The sequence below is a fragment of the Protopterus annectens genome, chromosome 3.part0 (genome assembly GCF_019279795.1).
Source record: "Protopterus annectens isolate FY-2018-M chromosome 3.part0, PAN1.0, whole genome shotgun sequence".
Taxonomy (NCBI): Eukaryota; Metazoa; Chordata; order Ceratodontiformes; family Protopteridae; genus Protopterus; species Protopterus annectens.
Window position 1 is genome coordinate 1,500,497,496 of NC_056731.1, and position 18,006 is coordinate 1,500,515,501.

The 18,006-nt window shown below is 39.6% G+C and overlaps 1 protein-coding gene across 1 annotated transcript in view; it reads right to left on the reverse strand.

Annotated features, from left to right (window-relative positions):
- The window catches only part of LOC122796789 (C-type lectin mannose-binding isoform-like), a 525,560-nt gene that overhangs the window by 381,464 nt on the left and 126,090 nt on the right, over positions 1-18,006 (reverse strand). The window contains exon 2 of the mRNA XM_044065519.1: positions 8,435-8,815. Within this exon, the coding sequence (XP_043921454.1) occupies positions 8,435-8,815 (381 nt within the window). The remainder of the gene's footprint in view (positions 1-8,434; positions 8,816-18,006) is intronic.

The window sequence follows — 18,006 nt, forward strand, 5'->3', positions numbered from 1 at the left end:
ATTCTTGTTTGTCCGGGATGAAAAGGTTTTGCAGCAAAGCTTTTCCCAATGAATTAACAGTTTTAGAACTACTGTCAAGCTGACTGACCATTCATAGAGCATCAGTAATCAGTGACTGAGCCTTTCCATTGCAAACCTGAGTTTCCGAGGAACAGGGTTTGAAACCAGAAAGTGTTTATTTGTGATTGTGCATTCCAGTGTCCTCACTGCTTTCCTATAGAAGGTGTAGGAGTGAATTCCTTCATGCTTGTTTATGTATCATACCACTGCTAGTTGTTTGGTGAGAGTAGCCATTACATCTTGTGGTAGGGAGTCCTGGAATGTTTGAAATGTGCTGCGGACTGTCTTCATCTCCAAAACAACTGATGTGCAAGCTGGAATGGACTCAAACTGTGACCATACACCTTGGGCAGTCCATCCAGTCCAATGCGCTCCACAAGGCAGAATCATTTGTAGTAAAAGCACTTAAGGTTGTTTTGTCGGTTACCTGTCTTGAACTAGTAGTGTTTGAAATGCTGTCCTGTACGTTGACAACATCATAAAACTAATTAGTATCAATCAAGACACAGCTTCACCAGCTGCCCTCCTGCCCTCAGTGCCCATTACTCCCCTCGCTTTAATTTTGAACCAACTTTCTTAGACCTCCTCAAACTCATAGCATTTAGAACAAAAAAGAGCAGCAACACTGACACAATGAAACACCACTTAGCTACCAGTGACTTGGTTCCTCCGTCTTTAACATTTAACAACTCAGTGAAGCAGCCTGATGTCTAACCCAAACCCTTTTCCAGCTCCAAGAGAAATTCTTTCCTCCAGTCACAAGACTCTTAAAATCACAAAAAAAATAATTGGATTACTAAAGAAATTAAACAACTTTTAAGTTTCAGAGATAAAACCTGGAACACATAGAAACAAAAATCACCAGTGAAACCCATGCATCTTTTACAACTCTACAGAGCTTTGCTAAACAAGCAATTTGAAGGAGCAAAACTGCCTTTTATAAAACAAAACACTCCTTACTACACAAACCAAAACACTTCTGGAACAAAATAAATCTACTTACTGGCTATAAACAGATTTGCAACATGCCATCAAACATCCCCAAAACCACCAGCACCAACCTCACCACAACAGATTTCCTTTTACAGTTCAGCAACCTACCAAATGCAATTAGTACTATCCCCTCTCTACCCCCACCTCCACTCTCTCCAACACTGCTACCACTATCTTTAAACTCAAAGCCAAGGATATTGAAAAAGTACTAGATCAAATCTCCAGATTCTCCACCAGGTTCTGAAAACCTCAATCCTTGGTTTATTTACCTAAACAAAGACTTAATAACCATGCATCTTTCTCACACATACAACCTCTTCCTGGCAAATAACATTTTGCCCTGTATTTCAAAAGAAGATCATGTAACTCCCATCCTCAAACAACAGAAAACAGGAGAACCATCCGACTTTTGACTTATCTCAGTACTTCTCACACTAAGGCAAATCCTAGAAAAATTAATACACACTCAGACTTCATCCAAATTCTCTTAAACAGCGCAGTGTCTGGTGAGGTTGTAGCGCAATGACTGCCCTACAGACAAAATGTTTTGCAATATGGACAAAGAAAACCTAACCAGGGCTGTGCTCATAAACCTTAACCAGGCCTTTGATCTCATATACCACTCAGTACTCCTAGATAAATTCATTGAGATTGTCATGCGTGAAGATTCTGTACCATGGTTGAAAGGCTTTCTATTAAACAGACTTTTTAAAGCAAAACCAGGTACCTCCTTCTCTAAACCTGCCCCACTGCTAAAAGTAGTCCCTCATGGTTCCATTCTAGCTTCTCTCATTTTTCACTACTATAAACTTCTATATGACCTCCATCACATTCCAATCAGTTTGTATGCTGATGGCATAATCATCTTCAGATCCAATCACTCCCAAACACATATAGATATACAATTACAGAATGACCTTATTTCAATGAAAACATGCCTCTTCCAGTGCAAACTACTACTAAGGGAAACTAACCATCTACCTAACAACCCCCACTAGAGTAGCCATCAGAAAATGTATACTACCAGCACCTTTAGAATATGGACTACCCATCATAACAGTAGCCAATAAAACAATATCACCCTGCAAACTATATCTTAAAAAATGCTGTTTCATTACAACTATTCCCCAGCAAGAACATCATGGCCTTACACTCACTAAAGCCAAATGGTTCCCAACTAAACAGACAGTATAACTTTTGTCATGCATCTTGGTATTCAAAACTCTTACTCCTGACATAGTTTGTCCTCTGTCACATAAGATCACTGCAAAAAACATAATACACAACTTAATATACCTCTCACAATCTACCCCAAATCAGCTCTCACCAGCAGCTAATCTTCTACCTCCCTCCTTTTTATCTTTCAGCTCTATTCCCCTATCTCTCTCTCTTTGGCATTATGAGCACAAGATTTGTAAATAATTATTGTCCATTTAGAAAATTACTTCCTTTCATTTTTATATATTCTAATGTATGTATTCCTTAATTTAGTCTCTACTAATGTATATAACTTGTGTTCATCTATATATCCACTTTGTATATAAATATGTGCTGCTTCTTACTTACCTACATTGTGATGCGGTCATTTGGTCTGTACCTGTGATTAGCCCACTGAAATCAGTGCACTACCCTGGCAAACAAATACAATAAAATAAAAAAATGTATCTTCCTTTCACCAAACTTTGTCCTTCTGTCAGGGTTAAATTAATACATAATGTTCAGTTGTGAATTATACTACCGTACAACATTATCTGGTGTGTTTTGGTCACAAGGATGAAGACCAAGTGATCAAACTTTAAACATGCAATAAATAAATCATAGCATAACAATTCACATCTAAACATATCTTGCTATTATACTGTAACTTAAATGTACTACCTAAATGTATTTAGTTATTTTTGTTTTATTCTTTTATTGTGTTGTGTATTTTGAAGCAAAAGTAGTAGTCAATGTTTAAGCTTCAAGACTAGTAGTCATGTCCACTTTAATCTGTGCTGGAATGATGCTTGTGAGGCTTTCTTAATGAATCTGAAAAGATGTTGGTATGGCCACCTGTTCATGATGGAGTTCATACTTTTAGGAATACATTTGATGTATCAAACAAAAAAAGTTGCAATGAAATTGAGCATTACTAAGATTAAAAAGCTATTATTGTAGTTTTAATACCAGAGATACACATATTTCCATGAAATATGAGACTACATTCAAATAAATTTTAGTAGTGAAACACTGAAATTATTTTGGTGCATAACCACAGACAAGCTGTCTCTGTAGAGTAGTTACAATAATAGTTTTTAGAGGGCATTGCTTCTGTTAGCATTAAGTTGCAACTTTCTAGGTCTTTTGTGGCGATTTCTGGAAATCCATTTTCTTCCTGCTTTAGAAGTATGGGTAGGAGGAACTAGTAAAGTGAAGCTCCAGGAAGTATTGCACCTTACCAGGCCATAGATTATTGTCAAGAATGGCTACCTATGATAAGCAGGTGAGATAACTTCAATTATTTTTTATTTTTATGTACGTGCCAGCTTGATGAAAAACATGTGGCATTTTATTTTTGTTTTATGTTTCCTTTGGAAGGCATTTGTCAAAACAAAAGCTGTGCAGCTTTTCAGTTTAGAAGTCTTTTTAAGCATTTATGATACTTCACATTTTGAATTAGAGGTTACTATCCTTTGTGTAGGGAACTGTGATTTTGTACTGCAAGATAAAGGGAAATGAATGTGATACACTTTTTGCTACACATGCATAAATCTGGTGGCTAATAAAGTTGCTTACCACTGGTTGCCCTTTATATACTAAGTGAGACTGATTTTTTTAATGCTGCTGTCATTGCTTTGATCATGAATGATTAAACACCTCTTAATTACCTCTTTTCTCTTGACATTTGCATAGGCATGGCACGGTTGACACCTACTGGTTTTGTCTCACTGAAAAGTCTACCTGAAATAAATGAGGCATAGCCATTAGCTCACATACCAGAGGATTTGTATGGGAAAAGATTATGTTCACATGATAAGATTTCTACTGTACTTAGTTCACTGTCAGAGTTCTCCGCTTATCTGGTTTTCTATGTGGTTTTCTAGTACATTCTTTTGATAAGCAGATCTTTCCACAGAAATATATATTAACAATTTGCGGTCAATCCAAAGGATTAGGTAGTATTGCAGTTATGAATAAGAAATATGGTAAGACTGCAGCAGGAGGGTCAGTACAGATGCAACAAAATTCATGGGCCATTGTCTTTATTACTGGAACTTCTAACATATCTAAAATGTTGCATCCCTATTTGGATTTTGTACTGTTTGCTCTAAGAGGTTTTGATTAATCACTTTTGCAGATCTAATAGGGTCAGACGTCGTATCTCATTCTTTGCAAAATAACACCTAAAAGCCAGAACTCAACTCAGGACTCCAAATTACTCATTTCAATCTTAATTTCAGTTATATTTGAGTGTACTTATCTAATGTAGAGCAGTTCACTCAGACACCGTTTAGGTGCTTAGAAATCACCCATAAGGATTGATCGTATTTTCATAGCTTTTTACATCCTGCAGTTTAGTCAGGAAACCCTCATACTCTGTAGGGGGCACACATGGTATATGGTGGAGTCATATAACATTATATTCAGTACCACTGAAATTAAGATTGGAATGAATAATTTGTAGTCCTGAGTTGAGTTCTGGCTTTTAAGTGTTATTTTACAAAGAATGAGATATGACTTCTGACCCTATCAGATCTGCAAAAGTGAAAATAAGTATACCCTGAAATTAAGGATATGCATTTTGGCTCCTCATTTGCTCTGAATTATCTTAATTTATTAAGATTTTCTGTATTTTGTTTAAACAGATGGTTTAATAGTTCCACCAGAGGGTATTTTTAGAGTGCCTTTATATTTATAGCTCACAGTATTCATTTTTGAATATCCTCTTTAATGGTTATCTCAATATTTTAATGATGGTCTTATACTTTAACATGCAAGTTATTACGAATATTGTTTTAGTTATTATATTATATTATATTATATTTACCTCAGTCTATCTGCTTTGGCACACCCTAGAAAGTTGGAAAATATGCACCTTTGACATAAAATACAGTGATGACATAATACTGGTCTGGATCTTTGCATTACTGAATGACCTGATTGATTCACCAAATGCCCTGAATAATGCATGCAGCTGGGTTGACTCACATTAAGATATAACGGTAATGGACAACATATACATATTGAGCTATTAAAAAGAAATACAATAGCAATAGTTACAGGGACCTGGGAACTAGAAAAACTAATGCAATAGGTCTTATGTGGCACAACCCTGAACTATTCAGAGAGACACTAAGAACAGTAAGTAGTATGCTAAGTATCATAAGTTCAAGAGACCACATGATGCTTCATATTTGTTGAAATATGGAGCTGATTAATACAGTCCATACAGAAGGAATACATTAATTAGAGGACATTCCGAAAGAGAGAGAAAGAGAGAAGCACATGCAGATACCATTATGGGGAAAGGCTCAATATGCTTGAAGCATATTCCCTTTCATATTTGGTAGGCTTGAGGGGTATCATATTAATCAGGGATAACGTTTTAAAATAAAGTAACAACTTAATATAGTCTACATGGTATTTCAGAAAGGGAGACAGAAACATAAAAAGTATTGTTCAAATCAAAGAGTCATAAATATGTGGAATAAACTGTCTAGTGCCATAATGATGAGTTGCTAGGTAATTACTAAGCATGTAGCCCAGGAAATTATTGAGGACCCTAGCACAATTTTGCAATTACTCTGGAGTACTGTACAATTAAATGATTTACTGAGAGTAGCATAGTTTGAAAGTGAATTCCGAGGGAATCAAACCCCAGACTAAAGGATACAGCTTATAGCCTTAACCCATAATTGTACTGACCACCACACTGTGAGAAGAATTCAATTAAATATACATTCTTTTTAATTATGGAGAATAGTTCTAATACTTATGTGATGATAGGAGGTACTGCCAGCCATGCCAGGAGAAGTAGGCAGTGGATATGTAACATATGCCAGCACAGCTAGAATTTTGTAAATAATTATATGTCATTTGTATATCAAACTGATTTGTACAGATTCATGCACTGAAAATGTATTTGTGAGTTTGCTTGTATTAAAATGTATCAACAGTGTGTCCTGCTGGAAGGAAAATAAATATAGATGTATTATTGTAACTAAATTAAATGTATAGGTTGTAACAGCATACACTAGGAGAGAAGGGGTTAATCCACCTGACTTTGAAAAAAAATATTTTTGAAATTAAATTACTTTATGGGTTAAGCCAGAAAGATGTTATCCCACAGTTTTGAATGGAGCCAGAGACACAATGTCTGTGCTGGGGAATAGGTTGTAGCTCCTGCAGGAAGAGTGAAATGGTTTTATGGTTTTATGACTTCTAGCAGCTGCACCACATCTGAGTAATGCTCTATCTGTGTGCTTTGTAGCACATAGGGGCTAAACCCTGGTAGCATCTAGTGTTGTTGATAGCATGAGAAACAGAGTCAGATGACCAGATGTATGTGATGCCATTCTGTATAGAAATAATGTTTTAATATTAGAGGAGACTGTGGTCTCAGCAGCATTCTGTATTCTGTCCTGGATCTGACAACAAGGACCACTCACCCATCTTGCCTTGCTCTATTGTGTAAGTAGGAACAGTAATTATTTTTGTCAATCAGGAATGGATAGTGAGACTAGCTAAAAACTGTTCTTTATAACAGTGTGAAACTTTCCATCTGTGTTATTTTTACTATTCCCTGTGACTGAAATGCTGATGTTTACTGTAAATAAATATTTAGTATTTTCATGTTCTTTTATTATTTATTATTAAATATATTCAAACTTGTCATTATGGCTGGCCCTTTTAGAAAAATATTTAAGTTTTGAGAGTATTTGCATATATTTACTTGGCAATAACTTAGGCCACTCATGAAAGGTTTGCTGTTTGGTCAATATTACCATTTGTATTAATATTAACTTCACTCAGTATAATTGGGTACCCTTTTAAGAGCCTTATAGTAACTGACTAGTGGCAATGAAACTACCTTATAGTCTGGGAAAAGTTGGTAGACTGGGTAATCTGTGCCAGCCTTTCCCGTGTGTGTGTGTGTGTGTGTGTGTGTGTGTGTGTGTGTGTGTGTGTGTGTGTGTGTGTGTGTGTGTGTGTGAAAATTAAATGTCAAAGAGTGTGTGTGTCAACTACTTGGGGCAGGGACATGAAACACTGGTTTCACACAAACAGTGCTGGAAGACTTGGCTTGGACACTCGGCTAAGGACCTAACCCTACAGCTGTACCAGTAGGCAGTTTTATTGGGGATCTGGAGAGAAACAGATATAGAGAAATCCAGACCCCGGGCTGAGTGTGTTCCCTGAGTGCTATTAAGGGAAATTGTGTTTGATGCAGAGAGGTCTGCATCTGGAAATACTGAGTGTATCCATTTGTATTCCAAGTGAATGTCCCTCTCCAGTGTCAGTGGTGAGGATTCAGGATCCTTGATTACTGGCCCAGCGTGGGGACCTCACAACATAATAATATTATTTTTAAAATATAAGAAAACATTTAAAATGTCACAAGAGTACAGACAGCAAAATGTAATTTTAGAATTTTGGATTTTTAACATGATGCTTTTTTTGCAATCACCTTCAGTTTACAGTGTAAAGTGAGGTCTTCATACCTTATTTTCCATAGGTTGCTAGACTATGTGACATTTGTGATATATTGTACTAGTAAATAAATAGTGTGATCATGTTTTCCAGGTACTGAGATCAGCACTGTGTATACATATTCTTTTATAATTTTTTGAGTTTTGCAGCCAGTAACTACAAAAATGCTAGTTATTTTTGAACAATATTTTCTCACAGGATGAAGAAGGACTTTTGGCTGTTTTACCTTGTTAGACACAACAGAGGATACGGAAGTTAACAATGTCTGTATATTTCTTTCCTACAGGCATGGCAGGCTATTGCCAGAGTTTAATCAAGATGTTTTCAATACAGCCTATAATGGACATTGGCAGGGGATGGTAGGTGTAGCAGTGGAGGGATTATTTACTATCAGAGGGTAACAAGAACTCAGTAGCTTGTGCATGCATAGATAGGTTTTTATGATGGCAGTGACTCTTGTAAGATGAAGGGGAGAAGTGGTCAAGAGATGGTAACTGCAAGACATAAGGAACATCCATTCAAATCGTTTGCTAGGTAGGAAGTAAACAGGCTGGAAAAAATTAAGATGCTTAGCATTCCTTTATAAAGTTTTCTGGAAATGTCATTTTGATCTTCAATTTATTTTCTACAAAAAGGACTTTGCTCATTTACTATGATCTGAAACTGAAAATGCTTATCAGAAAAGCCTTACCTTGATAGCAGAGAAAATATAGTAGTGTCGAGCAGTCCATATAACTCCAGACATATTGATCACTTTTCAGGTGCATTTCCACACACATTTCCTGATTATGTGTACTGGTCGGCAAATCTGAATCCCAATACATTATGTCAGAGGTGACATTGTCTGACCACATCCAGTCTGGAGCATTAGCAATCTGAAACAATCCAATCCATACACGACCACCATATGTGGTTAGCAGAAATTGCCTTGCATCATCTTGGTCATTAGAACTTCTGGTACTGAACAAACTGCTATACACTGTTTTACAGTAAGTACTTGCTTGTGTCCAGTTCAGGTAATTTTCAGTTAGGATGTATTTTCGATCCCAGAAGGTTGCAGATTTGGAGCAGTCTAAAAAACAAAACAGAATGACTTAAAGTGTGAGTTTTTACTTTCATTTTAAGGCATGCTAATCATAATTAAAAACTACCCCATTCTCTGAAAGATGACTTTCAGAAGTGCCTTAAATTCACAGGGAATTATTTTTCTTGTGTTGGTTATATACCAGGTGTCATTACAGCACTTCACCCAGGATAGACCAAACCTGATGGTCCTTTAGTTACACTACAAAGTAGTCTCTCAATTTTTTTCATCAGTAATGCCCTATGATGTAATATATCTGAGAAACAAAATGTCACAATTGCATGCATAGGTGTATAGAATCTTAAATATAATTACAAAAGCTTACGTTTGGACATCATTTTATAGGGATTGGACTGAAATATAATTATGTTTGGTTACAATTTTCATAAGGCTTAGAAAGATAGGATATGAATTAATGAATATGAAATGGAAGATAAGAACAGGTGGTACCAAGGATGGTACAAAAATGCTGGCATTAAGAATGCAAAACAACTGGGGGAGGGGCCTATATTGATTTATCGAAGTTTCAAAACTGAAGTTTTGAAAAATTTAATGTTTTAACGGAAATCTCTGTAAAAGATTTCCCTTTATTGTGCTGTAGTGCGACCTCCGAGTTCGTATATTTAAGTAGTGGGGGGTGGGGACAAAGCCCCCCACATGAGGGAAGCAGGGGGGCTTGCCCCCCTGCTTGAAATGTTTAGGTAAGTTATTTTTTTGTTGTTTTTATTTTACATATTCAAAGTTTTAAAATATCGATGATATGGTCTCGACCATATCAGATTCGATGTTTTGAAGCTTTGATTATGTGATATAGAAGCACTGGGGGACCTATAGCGGGCTATAATACTGTACAAAGCTCTATATATCAAAGGGAAGTATGGATAAAAAGAAAAACTGTAAATGTATATAAAGAAAAAGGCAGTTATAATGAGGATTTTTAAATGACCACATATAAAGCAGAGGTACTTTTACTCTAGGATAATTTCTAGTAGAAGTAGAGAAACAGATATCATTGTCATTGTCTAGTGACTGCAACCCTCAATGATCTGTCAGGGAAACAGAAATTTTATGAGGAATTGACTAAAATATGAGGTAAAATCAGGGACATTTTGTGAAATCAAGGACAGCTGAGAGCTAGAAGCTAAACATATAAGGAAAATCAGGGCATTCTTTCCAAATTAGGGACAACTGAGAACTATGCCATGGGTGAATGGTAGAAAGGAATGAAAGATAAGAAGAGAATGCAACACAACTGAGAAATAGAAAATTTAAATCCATCCATCCATCTACAACCCCTTAGCCCCATTTTTACACATGGGATCAGAGTGTCCCTTCAACAGTGCTATTCATCTAGAGCCAATGTTCACATTACTGGGTGGCTAACCCTGCCACGGTTGTTCTTCCATACCTCACACTCTCTCGCACACTCATTCCTATGGTCAATTTAAAGTGTCCAATCCACCTACTGGATGTCTTTGGAATGTGAGAGTAAACTGGAGCAGATTTATATATGACTTATGAATGTCATGGTAGAATACAGGTCACTGGGGTGTAATACAGTATTAGCAACAGCTCTTGGGTGAACTATACACACTTTCAGCATTTACTCGCTAGTATTCTCATGTGTCTATGTGTTTGTATATTAGTAAAGCCTTAATTACATCATTTTTGTCTTTAGTATTTTAATAGCTTTTGTTTTCATTTTTAATAGACATGTAATGATTACAGCTGACCCGATCTTCATTGCAGAAATCCTTACATTGTCTCAGCTTCTCATAATTAAACATACTTAAATATGAGGACCTTTATCACCAAAACAGGAGCACACATGAATTTCATAAGTTAAGAAACACTTCCCGGGAAATGAGTTTAGAGACACTACAACCTCCAATCAATAGGTGGTCTGTTTTGAAGAGAAGTATCATGTCACTGAAGCTGAAGACTGACAATGTGGGAAATAAAGGGAAAGGAAGAAACTGGCCTACACAGAAATATCAGCTGTATTCATTCCTGCATCTGTAGGTCTTTGACTAGATTATTAAAACTCCTCGGAACTCATTGGTGAACTAGAGTAAAGATAAATGTTAAGTGATGGGTGAGAACTGCCCATGATTTCATTCTGTTTCATTAATGCAGGAAGCATAAAAATCAGAAATCAAGCAATACGGTATTTTTCAACACTTAGTCTCCTTAGATAATCAGCATAATGGAATCATGAATAAGGTGACGTCTTCTTCTTCTTCTTCTTTCAGCTGCTTCCATAAGAGGTCACCACAGCAGAACAACTGTTTCCATTTCTTCCTGTCCTCTGCATCTTTCTCTGTCACACCAACCAACTGCATGTCCTCTCTCACCACATCCATAAACTTTATCTTAGGCCTTCCTCTTTTCCTGTTACCTGGCAGCTTCATCCTTAGCATCTTTTTCCCAATATACTCTGCATCTCTCCTCAGCACATGTTCAAACCAACATAATCTTGCCTCTTTGGCTTTGTCTCCAAACCTTCCAACCTGGGCTGACCCTCTAATATACTTATTTCTAATCCTGTCCATCCTCATCACACCTAGTGCAAATCTTAACATCTTCAACTCTGCCACGTCAAGCTCTGACTCCTGTCTTTTTGTCAATGCCACTGTCTCCAACCCATATAACATAGCTGGTCTCACTACCCTCTTGTAGATCTTCCCTTTCACTCTTACCGGGACTCGTCTGTCATAATTCACTTCTGACACTCTTCTCCACCCACTCCATCCTGCCTGTACTCTCTTCTTCACCTCTCTTCCACACTCACTATTACTCTGAAATGTTGATCCCAAGTATTTAAACTCATCCACCTTTGCCACCTTTACTCCCTGCATCCTCACCATTCCTCTATCCTCCCTCTCATTCACACACATATATTCTGTCTTAGTCCTGCTGACCTTCATTCCTCTTCTCTCTAGAGCATATCTCCACCTCTCCAGGGTCTCCTCCACCTGTTCCCTACTCTCACTACAGATCACAATGTCATCTGCAAACATCATAGTCCACAGGGACTCCTGTCTGATCTCGTCTGTCAACCTGTCCATCACCATTGCAAATAAGAAAGGGCTCAGAGCTAATCCTTGATGTAATCCCACCTCCACCTTAAACACATCCGACACTCCCACCGCAGACTCCCACCGCAGACCTCACCACTGTCACACTACCCTAGTACATATCCTGTACCACTCTTACATACTTCTCTGACACTCCCGGCTTCTTCATAGATTACCACAACTCCTCTCTAGGCACCCTGTCATATGCTTTCTCTAAATCCACAAAAACACAATGAAACTCCTTCTGACCTTCTCTGTACTCCTCCATCAACACCCTCAGAGCAAACATCGCATCTGTAGTGCACTTTCCTGGCATGAAACCATACTGCTGATCACTAATCATCATCTCCCTTCTTAACCTAGCTTCCACTACTCCTTCACATAACTTCATGCTGTGACTGATCAATTTAATCCCTCTGTAGCTACTACAGCTCTGCACATCACCCTTATTCTTAAAAATCGGTACCAAAACACTTTTTCTCCATTCCTCAGGCATCCTCTCACTTTCCAAGATTTCATTAAACAATCTAGTTAAAAACTCCACTGCCATTTCACCTAAACACCTCCATGCTTCCACAGGATGTCATCTGGACCAACAGCCTTTCCATTCCTCATCCTCTTCATAGCTATCCTTACTTCCTCCTTGCTAATCCACTGCATTTCATGATTCACTATCCGCACATCATCCAACCTTCTCTCCCTCTCATTCTCTTCATTCATCAGCCTCTCAAAGTACTCTTTCCATCTGGTCAACACACTCTCCTCATTTGTGAGTACGTTTCCCTCATTATCCTTTATCACCCTTACCTGCGGCACATCTTTACTAGCTCAGTCCCTCTGTCTAGCCAATCGGTACAGGTCCTTTTCTCCCTCCTTAGTGTTCAACCTTTTATACAACTCTTCATACGTCTTATCCTTAGCCTTCACCACCTCTCTCTTTGCCATGCACCTCATCTCCTTATACTCTTGTCTACTTTCATCATCTCTCTGACAATCCCACTTCTTCTTCGCCAACCTCTTTCTCTGTATACTCTCCTGTACTTCTTCATTCAACCACCAGGTCTCCTTGTCTTCCTTCCTCTTTCCAGATGTCACACCAAGCACCTTTCTAGCCATCTCTCTTACTAGCTCTGCTGTAGTTACCCAGCTATTTGGTAACTCTTCACTGCCACCCAGTGTCTTAACTCTTCCCTGAACATCTCCTCACAATTACCCTTTTTCATTTTCCACCATTTGATCCTTGGTGCTGCCCTCACACTCATCCTCCTCTTCTTGATCACCAATGTCATCCTACAAACCACCATCTATGCTGCCTAACTACACTTTCCCCTGCCACCATTTTACAGTCTCCAGTCTCCTTCAGACTGGCCCTTCTACATAAGATATAATCCACCTGTGTGCATCTTCCGCCACTCTTGTATGTCACCCTATGCTCCTCTCTCTTGTTAAAATACATATTAATCACAGCCATGCCCATCCTTTTCACAAAATCCACTACCATCTGACCTTCTGCATTCCTTTGCTTAACACCATACCTACCCATCACTTCCTCATCCCCTCTGTTCCCTTCACCAACATGCCCATTGAATTCTGCTCCAATCACCAGTCTCTCACCCTTGGGTACAGTCATCACCACTTCATCTAACTCACTCCAAAATTTTTTTTCTCATCCATTGCACACCCAGCTTGTGGAGCATATGCACTAACATTCATCATTACACCATCAACTTCCCGCTTCATAAACATCACTCTATCCGACACTCTTTTTACCTCCAAGACACTCTTAGCATACTGTTCCTTCAGGATAATGCCTACACCATTTCTCCTCCCATCCACACCATGATAAAACAATTTGAAACCAGCTCCGATACACCTAGCCTTGCTCCCCTTCCATCTGGTCTCTTGCACACACAATATACCAACCGTCCTTCGGTCCATCATATCAGCTAGCTCTCTCCCTATACCAGTCATACTGCCAACATTCAAAGTTCCGACCCACACTATCACAGTCCTAGCCTTTACCTGCCTTCGGGCATGCCTTCCTCCTCTTCTCCTCCTTTGGCCAACAGTAGCTCAATTTCCGCCAGCACCCTGTTGGCCAACAGTACTGGTGGCGGTCGTTGTTAAGCCGGGCCTCGACCGATCTGGTATGTATATCTGTACTGTTGTCTGCATGTATGATTTGGCAAAATTTTACGCCGGATGCTCTTTCTAATGCAACCCTCCCCATTTATGCAGGCTTGGGACCGGCACAAAGAAATGCACTGGCTTGTACCTATGAAACATCTTTTTTAATTATAATTAACTCTGTAACTATAGACTTAGAAGGTGACTGTAAGCTGTCTATTGGGAGCTAGGATCCGCCACATAATACATGCACTCAGGTCACTCCAAAGCAAGTACAAATATGACTCCGTCATTGTCCATGCTGGTGTGAATGACCTGAGACGTACCTCCCTGGACTACATGAAAAGAGACATAGAGGAGCTCTCCGATTGTGTAGCCCAGGCTGGTATGACCCTGACCCTGAGCAGCATCTTGCCCTCACCAAGAATGATACCACAATACAAAGACAAGATGATCAGCTTTAACAATTGGCTCAAGTACTGGTGTCATTCTAAGGGGATCCAATGTCTGTCTGCCTGGGATGATATGTTGGACAAGCCACGCTGCTTCGCAAGGGATGGCTTACACCTGTCACCACTGGGCTTCCAGATATTGGCTAGGGTTCTTGCCACCCCCATAGTGCCATTTTTAGGCAAGGCTCAAAAGACAAACCCACCTCCTTAGAAAACAAAAATGGAAAAAAACTAAGGGTAATGCTGCTCAATGCCAGAAGTCTAAATCTCAAGATGCAGGCACTTGATGTACTCCTCAGCATGGAGAACATCGACGTCTGTGCAGTAACTGAAACCTGGTTCAAGGCTCCTGAGAGCACCCCAGCACTACCAGGCTATACCTCGTATCATGCTTTTCGGCCCCAAAACCTGGGCCGAACCACAAAGGGAGGGGGAGTGTCCATATTCATAAAGGACACCCACACCTCCAGGTTAGTAGCAACACATGAAGCATCACAGACCATACAGGTGCAACTAACCATAGGCAAAACTGCTATTCAACTGGTAGCATGTTACAGACCACCCTCCCAATCTCAAGAACCCCACTCAGCCTTCCTGAAGACATTGGAGGATATGAATGTATCACAAAATACCATCATACTGGGAGACTTCAACTACCCAAACATAGATTGGGTACATTATTCTAGCCCTAATACCCTAGCCCAAAGGTTCCTGGAATTCATAAATTCAAATGCACTGGAACAACTAGTCACCTCTCCCACTGGGGAGATAATATACTAGACCTGATCATCACAAACATGGGGACAAAATGCTCCACACGAAGTATACCCCTCACTAGTGAGATCTGACCACAAACTAATCACCCTGGATATACATATCCCACCTCCACCCCCAGCACAAAAGACCAAAGTGAAAAACTTCTCAAAAGCAGACTTCACTCTTCTTAAAACTGAGATGGTATCCTTTAAGCCCACTGTGCCAGTGGATACCACATCCCACAATGCCGAATCCTTCACAAATGCTTTCTATGGACATCTCCAAGAATGCATGGATCATGCAATCCCAAACAAATCCAAGTCCCTCTCCACCAAATGTAAGCATCCTGTCTGGTGGACCTCAGCCATAAACAAATTGTATAACAAAAGAAGGAAGCTACTGCACGTCAGAGCGAAATCCCATGAAGGGAAGACATCTCTGATCAACATTAGCAGAAAACTACGTTCTCTCATAAAACATCCAAGGCAAACTTTGAGAGAAAAATCGCTAAGGACACTAAAGATAACCACAAAGCCTTCTTCAGCTATGTTAGAAACCTGGGCAGAAACCCTCAGATATGCTCAGAGTTGGTTCACAACAACAAAAAATACACTGAACCCACAGATATTGCTAACATTCTGGCTGACAGGTTCAGTGCAAATTTCTCCCCTCCTTCACCCCCAAAAGAAGAAATACTTATCCCAACTGAATGTAATCTCCCTGTCATCTCAGAGGTCCAAGTGAGAACCGCCCTAAACAAAGCAAAAAACACAGCATCAATGGAACCTGACGGTATCCCGGGGTGCGTGTTACGTGAACTCCAACAGGAGCTAAACCCACACATAAAAATGCTATTTAACCTTAGCCTTACTTCGGGATATGTACCTGAACACTGGCGTACAGCAACAGTGGTCCCACTCCACAAGGGGGGTGCCTCTACAGACCCTGGAAACTACCGCCCCATAAGCTTAACTAGCCTGGTCTGCAAAGCTATGGAAAGAATCATTATGAAACTCATAAACAGAGACATAGGGGACCTACAGACACTTGACCTCACCCAGTTCAGCTTTGTAAAGGGCAGATCCTGCCTTTTAAACCTGGTTGACTTTTTCGAAACAGTCACTAGAGCCATTGATGAGGGCAAAGCAGTCCATACAGCATACCTGGACTTGGCTAAGGCCTTCAACACAATACCCCACTCAGGCATCATAGATAAGCTAAACAGCTTAAAAGTAAACCCTTATATCACTAGATGGGTTGCAAACTGGCTAAAGGACAGAACCCATAAAGTTAAAATTGCTGGAGCAATGTCAGACTCAAAGCCAGTCACAAGTGGTGTCCCACAGGGATCTGTCCTGGGTCCCCTCTTGTTCGGCATTTATTTCTCAGATGTTAAAGCAAACATGGGAGGGCTGTGGCTGACAAAGTTCGCAGATGACTGCAAACTAGGCGCCATAGTCGATACACCAGCAGACACACATATCCTACAAAAAGGCCTCACTGAAACGGACAACTGGTGCCGTAGTCACGGCCTTAAACTAAATGCCAAAAATGTATAGTCATCCCTTTTGGAAAAAACAAAGTACCCACAAATTATCACATAGACAGCAACCCACTGAGTACAGAAAAAGTAATCAGAGACCTAGGGACCCAAGTAGACAGCGACCTCTCATTTGACACCCACGTTGCCAAAGTGGTTAGAAAAACATTCTACCTTGCACACCTCATCATGAAGGGATTCACATCCAGATCCAAGGATGTCATTGTACCCCTATATTCCTCCCTCATCAGACCCATGATTGAGTACAATGCCCCATTTGGTATGTATCTCACCCAGCATTTGCAACAGCTGGAGAGACCACAAAAGTACCTGACCAAAAGGATCAAGGGTCTCCAACATATGTCTTATTCTGCCAGACTAAAGAAACTTCAGCTCTATTCAGTAGCATACCGCCTGCTCAGAGGTGATCTCTGCCTGATGTACAAGGCCATGTTCAATCAGGATCTGATGGACATGCTCCACCTCAAAAAATCCAAATCCATCAGGACCACGAGAGCTAAAGACTTAAACCTCGGCACAAGTATGAATAGGACATGCTGGAGGGATAGATTCATAACCCAGAGGCTTCCCATGCTTTGGAACAGGATCCCAGTTCGTATTAGGCAGAGCCCCTCACTGACTCTCTTCAAGAGAAATCTTGATGAGTGGATGGGAGATCGTAAGTTTACCCCAGGGGTCACATCTGTGTCACTGCTAGACAGGGGCACAGTAAACTAACTCTATTATATAAGGGGACCTTCATTGTGTCAACTACTAGACAGAGGCACAGTATTCTAGATTTACTCTGTACATTTTTGTACCATTTCATGGGGTGGCAAAAGCCACATCACTATGGCTAGGCTTACAAATGCCCCAGGGCAGATACTATGAAACTATGAAACTTTCTAAAAGTATAGACAAAAGAAATATGATACTATACAAAACTTTAGTAACTATTACGTCAAGCTTCCAACACTACTCTCACAGACTCCAAATGGCTCATAATTACAATTCCACTTCAAACACATTCTTTATACTAAGGTCTAGACTTCCACTTCCCTTCAGAAAAATAACCTTCTGAACCTTCTACTCCAAATAATAGAACCAGCTTCTTCCTCTCAAAGCATAATAATAATCCTAGGTGACTTGAGTATAAACATGCTAAGGAGACATAAATAGTTCACTACAGACATTTTAGCAGAACAAGGACTAACTCAATTAATAAAA